We start from the raw sequence: 21,781 nt of genomic DNA, 5'->3' as shown, positions 1-21,781 counted from the left end.
CAAGCAGAGCACAGAAACCAGGGCCAGAGGACACAGTGTAACCCTCGCCAAGCAGAGCACAGAAACCAGGGCCAGAGGACACAGTGTAACCCTCGCCAAGCAGAGCACAGAAACCAGGGCCAGAGGACACAGTGTAACCCTCGCCAAGCAGAGCACAGAAACCAGGGCCAGAGGACACAGTGGGACATTGAGTGGGGACAGACTTAGGACGAAGGTAGGAGGCACTTTTTTTTACACAGAAAGTGGTGAGTTTAGGGATAGGTTACCAAGACACGTTGTCTGTGCTGAATCTATGTGAAAAAACTTTTAAGAGTCAGAACAAAAACAAACAAAAAATGAAATGTTTTTCATCTTAAGTATCAGTTTGTTTTTGCCATAGTACCAAAGGTGTCCTGGTCTAAACCTTGTGGGAAAAATTCCAAGTACAGCTTTTCTTCAATTAAACCCTACCTCAATTTCAAACACTAAAATACCTCCAGAAAACAAATCACTGACAGTGGGTATTGGTTTTAATGACAGTGTTTTATGCAATAGCTTGCAAGATTAAACAACTACCTATAACACAATAAAGCTCATTTCAGTTACAACTATCAGAGCAGTTTAACATATAGTATCCTCCTACTCTACACGAGGCAGAAGTCGTCAGGGATTGCATTTTAACAAACAGCTGGAATACAGAATTAAACAGTGTTTTAAAACAAACATTACAAATTCATCTGCATTTCACTACACAGCTATTCATAGCAAGACTGAGAGAGAGCCACACACACTGGGGACCGGTTGAAGGTAGAGAAATGACCCGTGGAGCTTGTTTCAGTGCTGGTATCTGTGACCAGGTGACTGGTCCCTTAGCTCATATTAGTACAGGTAAAGGACAAGCCTCTACAAGATGTGAAGAAGAGATGACCAAAAGCAAAATAATTAATCTGGAAGTTGTGTTACCGTTAATGAAACTACCCGAGGCTGTATTTGCAGAAATTAAGTTTTCTATTGTCTTTGTTTTCCATTTGTAGCAAATCATTTTGCTGATTTTTTTTCCTACCTTGCATATGTTTTTTTAAATGCAAGTGCCTTTTTAGTTTTTATCACATCTCTTAATATTAAGCAACATCAACAACGCACATAAAAAATTGATGTAGAGTAGGGAATACGACCTTAAAATGAGCAAGTGAGCCCACATAGGATTTGATAAGATGAAAAATACAATGTGGCAATTTCTGCAGTTATAGCCTCTGGTAGTTCCACTAAAAGTACAAATCACCCATAGAATTGTCTCATTTTTCTTCATAAAGTCGAATGAAACCTGCTGAATAATACTGAATTACATACCGCTTTGTAGTTTTCGATATACTTCATGAAAAACTGAGAAAAAATTGAAAATATGACATTTTAAAATCAAACATGACATACTATACTACTGTTATGGCTTCTGGTAGACTTTTGCGATATCCTTTTGCAGTTTCTTTGATTACATGATGTTAATGCCAGTTTCAATAAAGCCGCAGCGCATGTGTGTCAGCCTGTCGGCCGGGCGGTTGTGCTGAAAGGAGGAGGGCAGTCCTTCAGGCTCGCTTGCTGCTCTTGCTGCAGGTAGTGCACAGCAGCTTGGCCTGGTCCAGGATGAAGGACTTGCCCGTCAGAGGCTGCTCACACTCCACACAGCTGAAGTGATTCCTGTGCCAGGCGAGGCCCTCCATTTGCTGATAATCTTCAGAGAAAATGATCTGAAATAACCCCCCCACCCAAAAAAAGGATGTGTCAAACCAAGGCAATGCAGTGAAAAGCACAGTGAAAGCGCAGTGAAAGCACAGTGAGAGTAGAGTGAAAGCAGAGTGAAAGCGCAGTGAAAGCTCAGTGAAAGCTCAGTGAAAGCTCAGTGAAAGCACAGTGAAAGCAGAGGGAAAGCAGAGTGAAAGCGCAGTGAAAGCAGAGTGAAATCAGAGTGAAAGCACAGTGAAAGCTAAGTGAAAGCACAGTGAAAGCAGAGGGAAAGCACAGTGAAAGCAGAGGGAAAGCAGAGTGAAAGCGCAGTGAAAGCAGAGTGAAATCAGAGTGAAAGCACAGTGAAAGCTAAGTGAAAGCACAGTGAAAGCAGAGGGAAAGCAGAGGGAAAGCAGAGTGAAAGCGCAGTGAAAGCAGAGTGAAATCAGAGTGAAAGCACAGTGAAAGCTAAGTGAAAGCACAGTGAAAGCAGAGGGAAAGTACAGTGAAAGCACAGTGAAAGCAGAGTGAAAGCACAGTGAATGCACAGTGAATGCACAGTGAAAGTATAGCGAAAGCAGTGTAACAGGGTGCTTGAAAAGTCCCTTCCTGTATAAAGCTTTTAAAAAAGGATATAATTTAGTGTGTCCATTTATGTTCTCCCCTATTTAACTGTGCTTCCTCACCACAGTGATTCCCCCACAGTTCAGGAGAACTGAAGGTCAGAGGACATCCTCTGATTCCACAACCAAGCCAATTACCCCTATACAATTACCCCTATACTATCAGAACACCTCCTCTGGAACCCCCAGCTAAGAGTGGCGACTTCGCACTGCCAGGATGCGAACCTGCATTCCCCTGACTGCATGACTCACTGCATCAAATCTATCGTCACTGCCTATCAAATGCTGTGGTTTATGACTTTAGAAACAATGGAACATAGAAAGCAGGCACTGGGACAGAATGATGTCACAGTAGACATGTAAAGCATTGCCTAAACATGTCTTGAATGGAACCAAACTGAGCTGCATTTAAGCTGATTGAGAGGAAATGCTCAAACGTCACAGCACTGTTAGAAGGAATTTCAGAACGATGATGTTTCATTTCAATAACAGTGACAGTACTCCCTTTTAAAAGTTTACTATTTTAAAAGCATAGGATAGAGTACAGCTATGCATAAAGCATAAGTAAGTATTGTAAAGCCCAGAGAGGAATGAGAAAGCATATTCAAAAACATAGCAAACCAAGGAAAACTATGGCAAATAGTATATGGGAAAACTGCAATCCTGATTTACTGTGATTAGTGCCAGTACAAGCTTGCTAATGGATGGTGCTCTGTATCATGACTTCCTCCAATATCAAATCTGGCTGTTACGCCAAACTTGATTCGTCTCCATTCTTTTACACAATAAATGCACAGTATAACCATGCAGAAATGACTGGTGTAAACTTTTATTGTATAAAATGGGGTGGAAGTTAGAGCACACAAATAAAGCCTGATTAACCACAAAAAAAAAAAAATCAATCACTGTGAGATGCTGTTCACATTGCCTTTCCCTGTCAGTGTGAGATGCTGCTCAGATTGCCCGTCTCTTTTTAAACCCTTCATCTCTCACCTCATCACAGCCAGCACAGCGAGGTCTCACAGCCTCACAGTAATGGCGGCCGCACATCAGAGACTCATCCTTCCAGAAGTAGATGAGATCCACCAGGGCCTCGCTGCACCTGCAGCACACGAAGCAGGTGGGGTGCCAGAGCCGGGCGTAGCCACCTCTCTCAGCAAACACCACGGGGCTGCCCAGCGGAGCCACCTGCTTGCAGCGCTCACAGTGCTGCGGAGGACAGACACCCACAAGGTTAAACATAGTAAATTAGGCTTGATAGAACATGTGCTTCATTCAAAACTGCATATTTGAGACCTGTATAGTGAATGGAAGGGCAAAACAGGTAAGAGTCATACATTCAATGTAAACAAAAAGCGCGTCGCCTTGGATCCAGAGCAGATTGACAAGCTTGTATTCCTGGCAAACAACATGTACATAAATAGTGCACATTGAAGTAAACTGACTGTATACAGTTTATGCTAATTTGGAGTTTCAAAATGAACCTGGGAACCTTAACTGACAGCCCTATTTGCACACAGCCTCCGCCCTGTAACACAGACAGCTATGTAGTGTTCTGATCATCCGTTCTGCTAGACAAGCTCAGTGTCACAGTATTGTATATATCATGTAGGTATTGTGATTCATCCAGATACGCAATGAATAATTATACCCAGACAGATGACAAACCACATTGCTTATAAACAGAAGAGTCTCTTTATTGTACAGTTTTGCTTTCTTTGAGCTTTCTGAAGTCCTTGACTCATACACTCACACCTGAGCTCTGAGGAGCATGGTGATGTTCACTAAGGGTAATAAAGCTGTCAAGGGGGAGGGGAGGAGACCCTTTCCCCTTCAGATTCATTAATCACTTCACTAGGAGTGCTGGCTCTTCGTCCAGCTCATTTACATTCCGCTCTGTCACTGCCGTGCTGCAGTAGGCCGGGGTGTGCTGAGTAGATTGAACTTTGAGGTCAATGTTTAGAAATGCAGACAGAGGAAACCATTACTGTAGAGCACTCAATCCTGTAATCACTCAACAGAAGTTTCTACACAGGGCGGTACACGTTTGAAAAACAAGATCCTGATCTTCTCGCAGTTGCCCATAGTGTCTTACAAATGGCAGGGTTCTGGTTTGAAAGTGTTATGCAGTCGTAACAGAAGTAACAATCTCTTGAGAGGAAATCAAAATAAAGTGGAAATTAATTGTAACAAAAGATTATATATACAGTCGGCGCTGCTTTATCGGGACGCCTTGGGAGATGTAAAAATATCCAGAATAAGCGGCTGTCTCAGTCATACAAGAGGCATTAAAAAGAAAAGAAACAGAATTAAATCACATTATGAATAAATGTTAACTACATCATTTAAAATACGAGTCATTCTTTTTATTCCTAACTTTCTTTGCAACAGCAGCCAGAGAAACCACAAGAGACTCCTCCTTCTTCAAGAGTTCAATGTGGTTTACGCAATTTACACAAGTCACAGCGTAATCATGTACTCACATACTCACTGTACTGTGCTACACGAACCTGTCTTGCTCTGAAAAGCGATCTCCGTTCAAAAATACTGTATCCCAATTAAACAAAGTGACGTCCCAATTAAACAACAACATAAATAGCATTGGGAAGAACTGTCTCCCAGAGTTGTATCCCATTTAATCAGGAATCCTGATCATCAGTATCCCGATTAGGTGGCGCCGACTGTATAGATATTTGATTAGATTAGATTTTGAGATCAGGTTTTTGACACAACTTTTTATATAAATGACTGCAACATGTTTCTGTGTATAAGACTGTATGTGTACACCATATGATTGTACATGGAAAATACTGCGAAGAAATGGTGAATATGAAATCAGCTGGATTACACTGTACACCAACTACTTTGTAAATACAAAGGCGAACACCTTTATTTGGCCTGTATATTTCTGACAATGGTTCAACATTTAGGAAAAATTCCAAGCGATTGGCTAAAGTTTAAACGTTAATCTAGTAACAGCCCTGATTACTACCTGTCCGGTACTCGGTAGGTAATGAGTTTGTGACTGTACCTCTAGGTATTTTCTTTAATTAATGACAGATTAGTGTAAATGATCTTGATCCAACATGACCCCTCAGTTCGTCTTCAGTTTCGAGGCAATACAGCAGATCTGCACTGAGTTAGCCTTGGCACAGATAACCCAATTATTGGTTTGGAGGTCAGGGTTTGGGTTGAGTTCTTTAATCTAAGGCCAGCTGAGGTAAGCCGCGTTTCTCCTGCAGCTGCTGAGTGTGAGTTACTCATTCATCAAGCACAGCACTTTCATGTTCTGGCTGAATGTTACCCTAACACTGAGTGAAATATATCCAACTGCTGCAGCTCAGCCTGTCACCTACACAACTCACTCACAGCTCTCTCTGTCTGTAGAGTGCTCAAACACAGCATAGGCAATGCAGCACAGCCTGTCACCTACACAACTCACTCACAGCTCTCTCTGTCTGTAGAGTGCTCAAACACAGCATAGGCAATGCAGCACAGCCTGTCACCTACACAACTCACTCACAGCTCTCTCTGTCTGTAGAGTGCTCAAACACAGCATGGGCAATGCAGCACAGCCTGTCACCTACACAACTCACTCACAGTTCTCTCTGTCTGTAGAGTGCTCAAACACAGCATGGGCAATGCAGCACAGCCTTTCACCTACACAACTCACTCACAGCTCTCTCTGTCTGTAGAGTGCTCAAACACAGCATGGGCAATGCAGCACAGCCTGTCACCTTCACAACTCACTCACAGGACAGTGTTTACAGCGTCCGTTCTGTCACCTTCCTCACAGAACAAAAAGGTTCAGCAGCAGGAGGTTATGCTTCCTTTTTTTGGAGAAACATACTTGAAATGAGTTTTCGGTATGACTACGGTCATGTGGACGAGTGTATGATTTTATACAGCGTCTTACAGTCCCTTACTTCTAAATGTGGCAGGCTGAAAGCCCTGAGTGTAAACAGTGTGTGTAGTGTAGTGTATATAAAGGGGTGATAATCCTTGGCGTGTGGGAGCAGTTTGGAAGGAGTGGGATGAAAACGTCCAGTGAAGGCACAGCTCAGCCTGGACAAGCAGAAGCATTCATTTGAAGTGTATGTATTGTTTTTGTTTGACCCTTTTATTTTGGATCCTGTGTCGTGTTTCTTTGTTTTGTTTATTTGGTTTATAAACGTGCGCAAGCAGCTCTTCCACTGCAGCTTTCCAGCCTCTGAGTCTAATTATTGATGCTATCCTGCTGAAATAAGTAATCAAAAATATTCCTAGTTACGTAACTGACAGACTAAACAGTTTGGACACAGAGGCACGGAGCCCACACTGTACTGGTTCCCTAGAGCTGGGACTCACGCTCTCCGACACCACATCAATCACAAAGGGAGGCTGATGCAGACACAGCCAGACCAGGCTTAGTGCGTAATAACAAAGCACAGTGGAGCAGGCTTAGTGCAGGTGACAAAGCGCAAGCCTTGCTTTTATTCTTACACTATCATGGTCTCCTGGACAGTGAAAACGTCCACATCCCGAGGCCCTGTTCCTGTAAACCCCCCAGCTGCTTCTCCACATTGTCAATTACATTGTCCTGGGCCAGCTCTAAGTCAATGGGGGCAGGCACTCTATCATACAACTGATTTCAACCCCACTTAATGTCACAATGCACACGATTAAATAGCTTACTTTGCTAGACAGTATTAAAATGTTCCGACATATAAAGTTGTGCAATACAGAATACAGACCACTGTACTGTGCTGTTTACAGCTTATGTTTTTAATTATTACAGTATGTTCTGCATATAGATGTTTGTATAGAAGACTACTGATTAAAAACAAACTGTACTGCATTACTATAACGAACACTGTAAATCACCCTTAAAATAGTTCAGCACAGTAAATGTGCACAGTAATTGCTTTTCCCATGGTTACACTAAGCATTTATCACAGTTTATGTTTTGAATATGCTTTACCATACCTCTCTGGGTTTTACAGTGCTTACCTATGCTTTATTGTGGGGTTTTTTTTACACTTTGCAATGCTTCTACTATGGGAAATCTTTATAGGGGCAATGCCACACCGAGATCTGTATTTTGAGTGCCACACAAAACAGGCATATTTGTTGTATCACAATGTCTATAGTGCATATTTGGCCAGGTTATTCATGAACATGTTCATTCAGTCCCTTTGAAGTGATAATAAATGGGTTTGACTCTTCCGCTCTCCCTTCCCCTGTACTGCTCATCACTGCAAACCCTCACAATTGAAATCAATTCATAAAATAAACCTCAATTACAAATGTTTGTCAATTTGGACAGAAATAAGCTAGTGAATCAAAACCATTTACATAACTAGAAAACTACCTTTATAAAAGTTGGCTATAGTGAAAGCATGGAATATTGAATAAAGCATACTGGAAGTGTAATAGAGCATATTGAAAAACATAGGTAAGCACTGTAAAGCCAAAAGAGGTGTGTTAAAAGAAAACATATCAAACTAAAATGTATCTGTGACAATGAGAATGATTCTTGGTGATAAATCTCCCTCCTGACCTGTGTAAAGGGAACAGAGTGCCCTGGACTGGATGGCCTGACAATTCATGGGTTAACCCTGGGTTAGGTGGAAGTCGGACACCTAGAAATGGGGCACAGAAAGCTAATTCATCGCTCCAGAGGAAAAGCGATGTGGCAACTGCGGATTGGAGGACAAAAGGCTGCACTCGCTAACCAAGGGGGCGTGATTGAAGGTACAAAAGAGGATGTGGCTAGGTGAGCTGTTCCTTTGTTTATGGCTAAGAGAACGCTAAAGGACAAGTGAAATATTACCATGAGTGTCTAGTGTTTGTTTGTTTTGTCGGTTCTAATTGTACTGTTTGTTATTTATTAGACGGCTAACACGATCCGGAGTTGTCGCTACAGGCCAGCACTAAACCCGGACAACACTTATTGTTACCTACTTGTTTTAGATGCCAGTAACCAGGACACATTGCCAGGTTATGCCCATCTGCGATGGAGTGTGACGCAGGGGGCCTGTAATTGGGCATCAGAAGCAAAGGGGAAATGGTCGGGAGGGGCCTTGTATTGTTGATGTGGTTTTTGGGAATGTGGAAACCCACGCATTAGTGGACACAGGGTCTGAGCAGACCTTAATTTGGACAGCTCTCTTGGGAGGTGTGTCGTGGCAGCCACAAGGTCAGATGGCCATCTCCTGTGTCCATGGATATGTGGCGGCATACCCCACACTAAAAGTATACTTATCGGTGGAACCGATAAAACGTCACCTATTAGTGGGGGTGGCAGAAATGTGGCAGAAAAAGGGAAAAGTTCAATAATTGGTGATATTTTTCCCTTACAAGCTGAAATGTTTTCCCTTATTTTTCGTCCTAGAAAAACTAAAAAAGACAGGATCGAAAAATAGGAGGGAGCATCAATGAGACGAGGCTGGGGTCAGGTGGGAACAGGTCCAGACTATTGAAGGTAAGGATGTTGGCGGCGCTGGGGCGCTAGTATATCCACACTTCATTATCAAGGGGCAATTGTTATATAGGGTAAACCTTGCCACGGGCACAGGACAGACTGTGACACAATTGATGGTTCCCCCACCTTGTCGGCTCAAGGTCATGAGGCTGGTGCATGATATCCTGTTTGCGGGGCACCTCGGAGCTGACAAAACAAGGGAACGTATATATTGGCTCGATTTTATGGGGTAGGGCTTCATAATGAAGTGTCGAAATATGTAGTCACATGCCCAGACTGCCAGAGAGTAGCGCCGGGTCGAGTGCGCCCCGCCCCTTTGATCCCACTGCCCATTATTTCCACTCCCTGTGAACGCATTGCAATGGACATAGTGGGCCCTTTGCTACTTTCTGATTAACGCATATATTAGTGGTGGTAGACTATGCAACGCAATACCTGGAAGCAGTTCCATTGAGGTCCACCAGTGCAGCTGCAATAGCCAATTAACTAGTGCAGATTATGTCGAGAGTAGGGATCCCAAAAGAGATACTGACTGACCATGGAACTAACTTCCTGTCTAATTGGTTACAGCAAGTATATAAAATATAAAAAAATTCGCCCCATCAGGACATCTGTTTATCATCCACAGACAGATGGTTTGGTGGAGCGATTTAATCAGACCTTAAAGCAGATGCTGAGACGATTTGTGAGCCAAGAGCAAAAACATTGGGCAACGCTTCTCCCCTACCTCCTTTTTGCAGTGAGAGAGGTGCCGCAGAGTTCAACAGGGTTCTCCCTCTTCAAGCTCTTGTACGGCCGACAGCCTCGCGGCATTCTCGATCTGTTGAGAGAGGGCTGGGAAGAGCACAAAGGCTCATCCAAAAATGTAGTGCAGCATGCGCTCCTACTTAGAGATCGCATGGATTTGGTCGGTCTTTGTATCTGTATCTGTGACATGCAAGATCAACAAAGCCAGCAATCAGCACAGCCCTGCACACTCCTGCTCTTCATCCTGTCAAATACCTTGCAGTTATGCTTTCCACATGTGGATTTTGCATTGTTTTCAAGCAGGCAAACTCTCTAATGGAACTTGGCTTTTGTTTGCAGAACAAGGACGGCCCTTGTCCTGAAAGCTGGAAGTTTGAGAAATGAAAGATGACAGGCTTCTCGTCTACAACAGGAAGAGTCGGCTGCTTTTTAAATGTTGGACAAGAAAACAATGTTTTTTTTCATTAAAGTATCATTGCACATTATATAAAGTGGACTTCAGTGATTGTTTACATAAAGGCTTTGAAACAAACAGCGTGGATCCAGGCTATTGAAATGCATCTCTTTAGTGCATTTTTGTCTGTAAAAATTTGTAGAATCACAGGGAAGGACCTATTTTGATGATTTAAACAATGGTGGAATTTAGATCCGCTGCTATTTACATCAATCAAATAGGCTTAAACTCTGATGACATTTTCATGGCTTCTTAGTTTTAGGATTTTTTTCCAGGTGGTTATTCTGAGTGGCGCTTATTACAATAACTAAATGACTGTGTTTACAGTTTTTCTCGATTGCTAAATCAATGCAAATGACTGCACAAAAACCAATAACTGCACAACCGAAACAATAGCCTCCTTTGCAAAACCATTAGTGTTTTTATACTTGTTTTCACAAAGATTGCAAAACTAAAACACCCTTTTGCAAAACACTTAACACAAATCTCTACATTTAGAACAAAATTCATGTGAGAGTTTCTTGTTTCCACATTGAATCCATATGTTTGCAACTGCAAGCAATCAATTCCAATTGCATTCATTTATACTTCACATGTGCAAATGCAAATTGCTCAATTTTTCAATCATCTATCAGACCTTAATCATGAATAAAAGGGGCCATAGGTGAACTCTCAGTTGTGGGAGAGAAATGGACTAGGTACGAGAAGGAAGACAAGCTGGAGCTTGAAGAGGAAGAGGAAGAGGAAGAGGAAGAGGAAGAGGAAGAGGAAGAGGAAGAGGAAGAGGAAGAGGAAGAGGAAGAGGAAGAGGAAGAGGACTGACCATGAGAGAAGCTGGGCAGCGGGTGCAACCCAATCTCATCAGATCAGCGGTTGCTTCAGTCATTTATATCTTCAGGAATGAGAATAGGTAAGTGATCTTTGCAAAGTGTACACCTCTGTAGTGTATTGTACTGTAAGCGATCGAGAAAATGTATATTTGTAGGTGTAGGTTTGCTTTCATTCAATTGCATATTGTATTCCCATCTGTCAACATTCCATCCATTTTTAGAATTGAAAGAAAACCTCCTTCTGGTGGCAGAGGACGACTCTTCACAGAACAGGAGACTGCAATTGTGGACCTGATCACTGCAGACAATGCCATCCGTCTACAAGACAATCAGAGCAGGATCATTCAGGACAATGATGCATTTCCAAATATTAACCAAATTAAAACGAAACAAGAGTACAGGGTGCCATATGAGAGGAACACTGATAGGGTAAAGGAGATGCGGTGTCTGTATGTACAAGTAAGTCATGCACTGCATTCTTTACTGTAACATACTGTATTATAAACATATATACTACTGTCATGGTTAAACTAACAATATGGAGTGTACTGTAAACTTGATATTGTATAATCTGTGATACACTTTTTTTTTCAGAGAATACTGGAGCTTGATGCCAGTGTTGCTCCACATGAATACGTATTTGTGGATGAGGCTGGTTTCAATGAGACCAAAAGAAGGAGACATGGACGAAATCTCATTGGTCATCGTGCCACCGTTGAGTCCCGGGTCAGCGTGGAGGAAATATAACCATGTGTGCTGCCATTTCTACATATATGGTGTAATCTCCCATAATGCCACCATAGGCCCATATAACACAGCACAGATTCAATGTATGAAAGTCTCACCCCCCCCCCCGAAGAAGGGCCAGAGCTGACAAACTTTGTCATTGTATCGGACAATGTCAGCTTCCACCACTCTGCGCTTGTCCGAGGGTGGTTTGAAGCTCATGCACGCTTCTCAATGGTGTTCCTCCCACCCTACTCTCCCTTCCTGAACCCCATAGAGGAGTTTTTTTCTGCCTGGCGCTGGAAAGTGTATGACCGTAATCCCCATGAGCAGGCAACACTTCTCCAGGCCATGGAGGAGGCATGTCATGACATCACTGCAGAGGCACATCATGACATCAATGCAGAGACACATCATGACATCACTGCAGAGACACATCATGACATCACTGCAGAGACACATCATGACATCAATGCAGAGGCACATCATGACATCACTGCAGAGACACATCATGACATCAATGCAGAGACACATCATGACATCACTGCAGAGGCACATCATGACATCAATGCAGAGACACATCATGACATCAATGCAGAGACACATCATGACATCACTGCAGAGGCACATCATGACATCAATGCAGAGACACATCATGACATCACTGCAGAGGCACATCATGACATCACTGCAGAGACACATCATGACATCAATGCAGAGACACATCATGACATCACTGCAGAGGCACATCAAGGGTGGCTCTGCCATGCAAGGCGTTTATTTCCGAGATGTATGGCCAGAGAAAACATTCTCTGTGATGTTGATGAGAACATGTGGCCTGACAGAAATCAGAGGCTGGATGCTGAATACCTGTAAAATCCCTTGTTTGTTAAAGTTTGTTTTCTGTTGTAATTCTAGCAAACTATTATTTTATGTACACGTTTTCAGTGATGTCTGGGTCATCAGGGGCTAAGTCTACTGAAAAAAAACGATAAACACTTATAGGTAACTGTGGCAATGCGCCCCGCCCCTGTGTGCATTTGTGTGTTATGTGTTGTATGTTGCGTGTGTTAATGTTGGTGTATAGTCATTGGTACACGGGATATAAACGGGTCTGTGTTTCACGTGTATTTAAAAGTGTAGATTTGTATTTAGGCACGAGGAGAGCACAAATCACTTCACGTGCTGGTTAAATGTAATATGTGAGCACGGGGTTGCACAGAATTAAATAACGTGCTGGGATTCAAGTGAATAATTAATTAGTAATTGAATCCCAGCACAATAGTATATATAGACGCACATTTCATTCAGTCAGGGTTGGGTGTTCGTGAGTGGAGAACGGGAGAGAGAGAAGGAGAAACTAAATAGCAAAATAAGATCGTAAATATAAGTGTTTATACTCACCGTGTTTGTTTGTCTCCGTGCACCGTTTGTTAAGTGTTAGTACGTTTTGTTTGTCTCTTTATTTTGGCGTGAAGTGCCGTGTCCCGTGTTTTGTGTTTAAACCCTTTAATTTTCTGTGCTGTTTTATTAAATGCTGAGCGAAACCATTCGCTCAGCTCCACCAAACTCCAAGTCTCTGTCTGTTCATTTCCTGCTTCTGGTCTGACGCCACCCACTCCGGCCGTCTTTGTGACACGTGGTGTCATCGTGGGATACTAGCGCCTCCAAGCGTCAGACCAGGAGAGGGAGTTTTGTGAAAAAAAAAAATAGTAAAGCGAGGATGGGAAGAAAGAGCTGCAGGAAGCAGCAGAAGCAGCAGCAGCAACAACAGCTGCAGCCCTCATCCTGCATGCCGGGCTGGGAGGAGGACAGCCACAACGGGGCAGTAGCCACCCCTCTACCCCCACTGCCACCGGGTTCCCCACCGTCCCGGGAAATATGGGACTGGCTGGTGCACCCCGAGGGGAACTTCGCCAGTGACCTCCCCTGGGTTATTCACGCACTGCAGATGCGAGATGGGAAACGATGGGAGGACTGGGAGCAACAGCACAACCCGGCATCCGTTCGTGACCTCACCATGGTGGTGCTGGGTTACCTAGCTGCAGACATGGGAGGGATGCCTTCCAGTGAGCAAGAGGGAGAGGAGCAGTTGCTGCCCTCTCCAGTACCTGAGCGGGAGGAGCCTGAGCATCCACAGCCCGAGTGGGAGGAGCCTGAGCGTCCACAGCCCGAGTGGGAGGAGCCTGAGCGTCCACAGCCCGAGTGGGAGGAGCCTGAGCGTCCACAGCCCGAGTGGGAGGAGCCTGAGCGTCCACAGCCCGAGTGGGAGGAGCCTGAGCGTCCACAGCCCGAGTGGGAGGAGCCTGAGCGTCCTACGCCTGAGTGGGAGGAACCCGAACGTCCTACGCCTGAGTGGGGGGAACCCGAGTGTCCACAGCCCAAAAGGGAGGAGTCAGGGCGTCCACAGCCCAAAAGGGAGGTCGGGGATGATGGCTGGGAGGTGTTTTTAAAGAACCTCGCAGCAGAGTTATGCCCTGGCTGTGGGGCTTATGGGCACACGTTAGCCATATGCCCCACCCAGTATGAAGAGGAGGAACTAGCGCCCAGACGGGGGGACCGCGAGCGTCCAGCGCCCAGATGGGGGGACCGCGAGCGTCCAGCGCCCAGACGGGGGGACCGCGGGAATCCGAAGCCTGAGAGGCAGCTGTTCCCACCTTCACCAGCAGAGCAAGAATGCCTGCTGGTTTCCCCATCACAACCAGCAGAGGAAGAATGCCTGCTGGTTTCCCCAGCACAACCAGCAGAGGAAGAATGCCTGCTGGTTTCCCCAGCACAACCAGCAGAGGAAGAATGCCTGCTGGTTTCCCCAGCACAACCAGCAGAGGAAGAATGCCTGTTGGTTTCCCCAGCACAACCAGCAGAGGAAGAATGCCTGCTGGTTTCCCCAGCACAACCAGCAGAGGAAGAATGCCTGCTGGTTTCCCCTTCAGAGGCAGAGCCGCACCAGTCCCCTGCAATAGGAGCGGAGCCGCACCAGTTCCCTGCAAGAGAGGCAGAGCAGCACCAGTCCCCTGGAAAAGGGGGAGACTACACGCTGCTCCCACCTCCGTCGCCAGGAGACTACACGTTGCTCCCACCTCCGTCGCCAGGAGACTACACGCTGCTCCCACCTCCGTCGCCAGGAGACTACACGCTGCTCCCACCTCCATCGGCAGGAGACTACACGCTGCTCCCACCTTCACCGGCAGGAGCAGAGCAGCCGGAGCTGCCTCTGCCTCCGCCACCACCACCGCCAGGAGCAGAGGAGCAGGAGCTGCCTCTGCCACTTCCAGGAGCAGAGGAGCAGGAGCTGCCTCCGCCACTGCCAGAAGCAGAACAGCAGGAGCTGTCTCTGCTTCCCGTACCTCCACCACAGGGAGTACGGTGGCCGGAGCCCCAGAAAGGGGAGCTGTCGGCCACGAAGAAGGGGGAGGAGGTCTGGAGACCACCAACCCCAGCAGCAGTTTCGCTGCCGGAGATCGTGGGGGAGGTCAGGAGACCTGCTCCCACTGCAGCAGTTTCACTGCCGGAGATCGTGGGGGAGGTCCGGAGACCTGCTCCCACTGCAGCAGTTTCGCTGCCGGAGATCGTGGGGGAGGTCCGACCTGCTCCCACTGCAGCAGTTTCGCTGCCGGAGATCGTGGGGGAGGTCCGGAGACCTGCTCCCACTGCAGCAGTTTCGCTGCCGGAGATCGTGGGGGAGGTCCGGAGACCTGCTCCCACTGCAGCTTCTTCGCTGCCGGCAGTACTGTGGTCGGAGCCCCAACGAAGGGAGCTACCGGCTACAAAGACAGGGGGAGAAGTCAGGAGACCACTTTCCCCAGCAGCAGTTTCGCTGCAGGAGTGGACCAACAGGCTGTCAGCCGTGCCACTACCGGCAGGGGTGCTGACAGCATGGCCAGCCATGGGCCCACTGAAGCCTCCCTTCCCAGCCCGAGACTTTGTCCTGGACTGCTGGATTTTTAAGGGGGGAGGTGGCCGTTGAGGCCATGTGTGCTGCGCACAAGGGGGGGTATATGTGGCAATGCGCCCCGCCCCTGTGTGCATTTGTGTGTTATGTGTTGTATGTTGCGTGTGTTAATGTTGGTGTATAGTCATTGGTACACGGGATATAAACGGGTCTGTGTTTCACGTGTATTTAAAAGTGTAGATTTGTATTTAGGCACGAGGAGGGCACAAACCACTTCACGTGCTGGTTAAATGTAATATGTGAGCACGGGGTTGCACAGAATTAATTCACGTGCTGGGATTCAAGTGAATAATGAATTAGTAATTGAATCCCAGCACAATAGTATATATAGACGCACATTTAATTCAGTCAGGGTTGGGTGTTCGAGAGTGGAGAACGGGAGAGAGAGAAGGAGAAACTAAATAGCAAAATAAGATCGTAAATATAAGTGTTTATACTCACCGTGTTTGTTTGTCTCTCCGTGCACCGTTTGTTAAGTGTTTAGTACGTTTTGTTTGTCTCTTTATTTTGGCGTGAAGTGCCGTGTCCCGTGTTTTGTGTTTAAACCCTTTTATTTTCTGTGCTGTTTTATTAAATGCTGAGCGAAACCATTCGCTCAGCTCCACCAAACTCCAAGTCTCTGTCTGTTCATTTCCTGCTTCTGGTCTGACGCCACCCACTCCGGCCGTCTTTGTGACAGTAACATGTATGGTCAGTACACAATTTCCAATAAAGTAAGAAGAGTAAACAGGCAGAAATGGTATGAGGAAAAAATTAATGACAAGGGTTCAACATTTTGATGTTTATAGTTTGACTTTATTGCACCTTTGTGAAATGGTTGATAATGTGAGCTTTTCATTTGATGACAAATGTATTATTTTGATGTGCTTATTTGATTTTGAGATCTGTATTTTGAGATTTGAAAGCATTAGTGCATTTTGCAAAGGATTTTTGAAGTTTTGCAAACCACAATATCGTTTTGATTAGTGTGTTAACTGATTTGGTAACGTAGGATATTGTTTGAGGAAATGTGTTTAAGTGAACGAGAAAAACTGTAATATCCTAGCTGGCAGCTATATACATATAATACACAGGCTAGATCAACCAAAGTGTATTTATTGTGTGTGTGAGAGAGAGAGACTAACTTATAAACACTATTATCTCTGGCAACTAGAACTGAGGAATAACTCCTGAACTCAGACCACCTTAAACAGAGATAGCCATGGAACAAGCATGGGCAAACTGCAAAATGACTGTGGTAAACTGTAAGGACTGTGCTACATACAGTACACACACACATATTTATGTGTGTGTGTGTCTGTGTGTGTGAGTTTGTCTGTGTGTGTGTGTGTATGCCACAGGGAGTAGTGGGCTGAGTGCAAAGGGGCATGTGATTTGAATGGAATGAGGACAGTTAACTCCTGCTTTTTGAAAGATAAATTAATCAGTACAAAATTGACAAACAGCTGGAGACAGTTTAAGAGACCTTTAATTACTTTGATGGTTGATACTAGTTTTGTAAAGTCAGTAGGTGATTTTCTCCTTTCAATGTTAATTAAAGGCTGGAGTAAACTCTTTGAGAATATGGGCCGTACTCTGTGACTGAAGTAGCTATTTCACGACAGGTATACTCACGTATTCACTTTTCTTGTTGCAGTCTGTGACAGTCCCGTTGGGTGCAGAGGAGGTTTCCTGTGGGGTCTTCTTGCCATTTTTTGGGGGTTGCTTGCCCTCATCTTTGGCAGTGCCAGCCTCCCCGGGGAGCGCTACCTCCCCGACGCCGAGCGCATCTTGTTTATACAGCTTGACAAACTCCTCCATGGCTCCAACCTCCCCCTCTGACAGGCTGAGGCACTGGGCGGGGTCCACATCGTACACAGGTAGCTGTCTCAGAAGCTGCCTGCGTCTGTGGTATGCCCCCTCTGTCCCCGCCACAGGCTGCATTTCTTTGGGAATGAGCTCCATGTAGAGAATAGCCTGTAATGAGATATTCAACAGTAAACTAGAAGTAAACTGAATTAATAAAATACTACACACACACACATACAGTAGTAGCAATGTGTGAAATATTGGGTCTTAGTTACGAAGCTTAAACTCACAAGTTTATTTATTTATTGTATTTATTTTTTAATCATTTAGAGTGCTCAATTATTTTTCCCCAATTTAGAATGTCAAATTTCTCTCCCTCACAGCAGCAATTCTCCACAACAGCTCAGGAGAACTGAAGGTCAGTGGGCATCCTCCAATCCCACAACCAAGCCAACTGCCTCTTTACACCCAGTAACTCAAGAGCAGTTGTCAGTGAGCTACTGGACTCTGGAGGACAAAGGCCAGTCCTGCAGATGTTTGCCTGGGCTCTCCACGTGTCTGGCCAGTAGGGTTTACTGTAGTGCGATGAGGGGAACAGTCCCTGCCGGTTAGTAGGTTATGTTTCTTTTACACTACAATAGCTGTTTTTATTAAATACTAATTTTAACATTATGCAATTGTTTCTTAAATACACACTGTTCAAAAAGTAATACAGTTTTTTACAATTGCTTTGACGCATTTTTCAAAACACAGTTCCAAAGTGCAAAACTCCTAACACAAAAAGCCAAATAGAGTTGTAAAATTCTGACCTTAAAACACATTTTACCATGTTTGCATACAAAATGCAAAACTCTTAATCACCTACACAAGTCTTTGAGTATTACTGTCTTTTCTAATAACCTATTTCAAATGCTAATTGATGACATGGACATGGACATGGACATGGACATGGACATGGACATGGACGTGGTCAACAACAACGTTAGAGCAAATGAAATTAGAGCAACAGTGACTGACCACGTCATAAACAGAGGTTTGACAATGCAAGAAGCTGCTCATGTTGTCCAACCAAATTTGAAGAGGTCTACTGCCGGTTCAATTATCAGAACATTTCGGACTGAGAATCGGTAAGTGTACAATATTGGAATTGTATGTACAGTATTTTATGTTATTATGCTCAAATGATTAAAATGAAAAATTTGAACTATTTGATGTTTTGGTGCTATGAATTGCTTTTGCATTATATATTTATCACATTTCACTCAAAGACTTTCATTTTGCACTGTTTACAGGATTTTCATACTGGAGTGAGTAGTTTGGGGTTTTGTGTTAAGAGTCTTGCACTTTGAAACTGTTTCGAAAAATGTGTCAAAGCAAGTGTAAAAAACTGTAAAACAGCTATGTAATCATTTCACACAAACAAGTACATCTGTGGCACTCTGTCACAGGGTGGCTTGTGTGGTGATGTCAGACCCGGAACAGAAACACACAGGGTGAATGGTAAGTGAATGGTGAAAGGTGAATGGCGCTGTTGTGCAGGTTTATTGTAAATGAACAAATAAAACCGCTGAACAAATGAAAAACACTTAACAAAACAGTGTGTTGGCCAAAATAAACAGACAGACAAAACAGACGAAACGAAACCAAACAGCGGCCGAACAAAAAGTACTGTGCTGATGCTTCCAGCACGAAATAATTATTTTACTTTCTGTGTTATTAATTACCTCCTTTTTCTCGACTACCGTTCTCCACTCTGAAACGTGCATCTATATATAAAATTGTGCCAGGATTCAATTACTAATTAATTATTCACTTGAATCCCAGCACGTGAACTAATTGGTGCAGTCCTCGTGCTCACATACTATTACATACTTTATCTGCACGTGGAGTGATTGTGCAATCACTGTGCCTAAATACAACTACATATTTTAACAACACTCGTGCTAAATATCCCACATATAAACATAAAATACACACAGGGGCGGGGCACACTGCCTCACACTCTAATAAAATACCAAAATAAATTTGTATTCAGCTAGAAACCACAGTCCAAATATTTTCTGCATTTTAATAAGCATACAGTAGTGCACATGCATTATTTTCCTAAACGAAGAGGGCTGTGCAGTTTGTGAGATCGATCAGTATAGTGGCTAAACTATTAAGTTTGCTGACAGTAACTCTGGTTACTTCTCCAGGCCTCTCCCCCCAGATGTTTCTGTTTCCCGCGATCATTTCATTACCGATCCAAATGAAACTACAATACATTACTCATGCTAACCACGTTAAACTACAGCAACCATTCGTTTTACAGGACTGGGAAACGTTAATAGAAATCTTAAATCCACCAGACTGCCAGAAAATAACAGAAATCAACCAAATAACAGAAGAATTTCATCACTGAAATCTGGTATTCCTGCAATTGCCGAGACTGGAATGGTTTCACTGTAATAACTGAAAGACCACCCAGTTTCTTCTTCTTGTTCAGAATGACTTTGTATGTCCGTTTTTGTTTCAGTTATTACATTTTGGTGTCTTAAAAAAAAATAAAAAAAACTTGAAGCACCTCTGTGGCCTCAATGCAGCGTTCAAGCATGTCTTCTGTCCGAGTGCAGCTGGTACCCTGGGAGAGGGTTGCAAGAAGACAGGTTAATGGTTACACTCTGCTGTACCTGCTGTACTTGGAGAGAAGACGTGTTTAAGAGTTGTTTTGAGGCCACATGATGTGATGACTGAAACAGTGGATCTATACAACCAGAATACATTCATTAAGATAACTGCTCTTTAAATATAGAACTGAAGCACCTCCTGAACTCAGGAAAAAGCACCAGAACCCACTTATCAAAAAATGAAAACAAGGCATCAACCTCCCTGATATTTCACTGCTTCATTGTTAAATTACTTCACATATTCTGTTGAACAGGGCTGGTGTAATATAAATTTTAAGAGCTGTTTAACAGCCATTACATGACGAATGAAAATGTTTGGCAGGCGCTCGTTCAGGAAAGCTGTGCCAGAATTCTTCACGACTACATGCCTGGGATGAAGGTATGCTTCCCTAACCTTCCTATCATCACTCGTGGAGATCAGAGCTTTCCCTGGACATATTTAGGAATTCAATCTAAGAGGTGAAGTGCCGTGGACTGGACAATATAATGATATCACTGGCTGACCATCCCTTCGGTGCGATTCAGGGAAATCTTGTATTATATGAGGAACTGCGTCTTAGAATAAGACCCACAACACAGTCAGCATTATATACAGTAAAACATTTTTGCTATTAACACCAAAGCTTATTATTTATATTGCAGTGAAACCTGCTTAATATCACTCCTGTGAATGTCACCCTCTGCTTATTATCACCTCATTGAAATGTAACGCATATATATATAAATAATGGGAGTCAATAGGGACAAGCTCCTGATAACATCACTTCAGTTATTATGGAACTCCGGTTAATATCACTCACATTAACATACTGCTGATTTCCACCTCTCTTAATAGCACTTTGGGAAATAAAAGCGTACCATTTTATAATTAATGCAATACCTAAAATGATATTTCGAGTTTCACAGCAAAGAAAATATATTTGTTTTATTAACCCTTACGTGCTTTGATTGACAAGTTATTGGTGAACTCCTGATTAATTCAACACTGTTTATGGGCACTATTTTTGCTCAATTGCTTTGCAGTGATATTAAAAGGCTTTGACAGTATTGAGTATTTGTATTACTATTGAGTCTCCTGAAACACCTTGAAATGACTCAGTGACCACAGCTCTGGCACCAGCATCTCCAAAGAGACAGCATTTGATTACTGACCAGAGGTCAAGCAGAACTTTCACATACACGCTCTGTACTTATTCTGGTTGTGATCGTGTCACTGTGCCATTCTCTGCATCTTCACATCCAGAACTACTCTCCTCCAGAGCTCCAGTTCAGATGTATTTATTTAGCCACATGGACTAGCAGATTCAGTTTGGAACCGAGATAGTATCTTACAACATTCTTTATTGCATCCCTTAAAGGGACCATACACATCTCAAGGCATTCAAATAATGTAACCACATTGATTTAAGAGCCAATAAAAATTACATTGCAGCATTTACTCCTAATGGCAAGTGAGCTGTGTGGAGCTTGTGTGGAGAGGCAAAGGGATGCAGGAAACCTTATAGAAGAAAAACATGTGTTTTCAGTTGGGGGCGACTGTGTGTGTGCCAAGCTGAGAAATCATTTAATGAGATGGTCGGTGTTGTTTAAAACTTGGCCTCCAATGGTGTAAGCCTGTGTTAGTGGGGCCAGTCTAAACAAGCGTGCCAACAGCAGATCCGTCCCCACCACGGCTCTGAATACACCATTAGAGGTTACACGAAAAAGACCCCTGTGGCCTACTTAATCATAATCTATTACTCTACATCTGTCCATTAACAGAATATTTTACTGGAAATTTTGAATTAAAAGAAAGTAAATAGAAATTCAATAACTTGTGCTACAGAATGGC

General features: G+C 43.9%; 1 protein-coding gene across 2 annotated transcripts in view; it reads right to left on the bottom strand.

The window, feature by feature from the left end:
* Positions 1-491: 491 nt before the first annotated feature.
* LOC117412082 (LIM and cysteine-rich domains protein 1-like) overlaps positions 492-21,781 on the bottom strand; it is a 42,124-nt gene continuing 20,834 nt past the window's right edge. The window contains exons 1-4 of one of the 2 annotated variants that reach the window (XM_058988891.1): positions 19,848-19,899; positions 17,111-17,452; positions 3,318-3,533; positions 492-1,724 (exon numbers count right to left, since the gene is read on the bottom strand). In XM_058988891.1, the coding sequence (XP_058844874.1) occupies positions 1,563-1,724; positions 3,318-3,533; positions 17,111-17,452; positions 19,848-19,877 (750 nt within the window). In that variant the 5' untranslated portion in view covers positions 19,878-19,899 and the 3' untranslated portion in view covers positions 492-1,562. Of the gene's footprint in view, positions 1,725-3,317; positions 3,534-17,110; positions 17,453-19,847; positions 19,900-21,781 lie in introns of those variants that run through there. The other variant, XM_058988890.1, reaches the window with a different exon arrangement.

This window comes from Acipenser ruthenus, chromosome 16 (assembly GCF_902713425.1).
Source record: "Acipenser ruthenus chromosome 16, fAciRut3.2 maternal haplotype, whole genome shotgun sequence".
Lineage (NCBI taxonomy): Eukaryota > Metazoa > Chordata > Actinopteri > Acipenseriformes > Acipenseridae > Acipenser > Acipenser ruthenus.
This window is presented reverse-complemented; position numbering and strand designations above follow the sequence as displayed.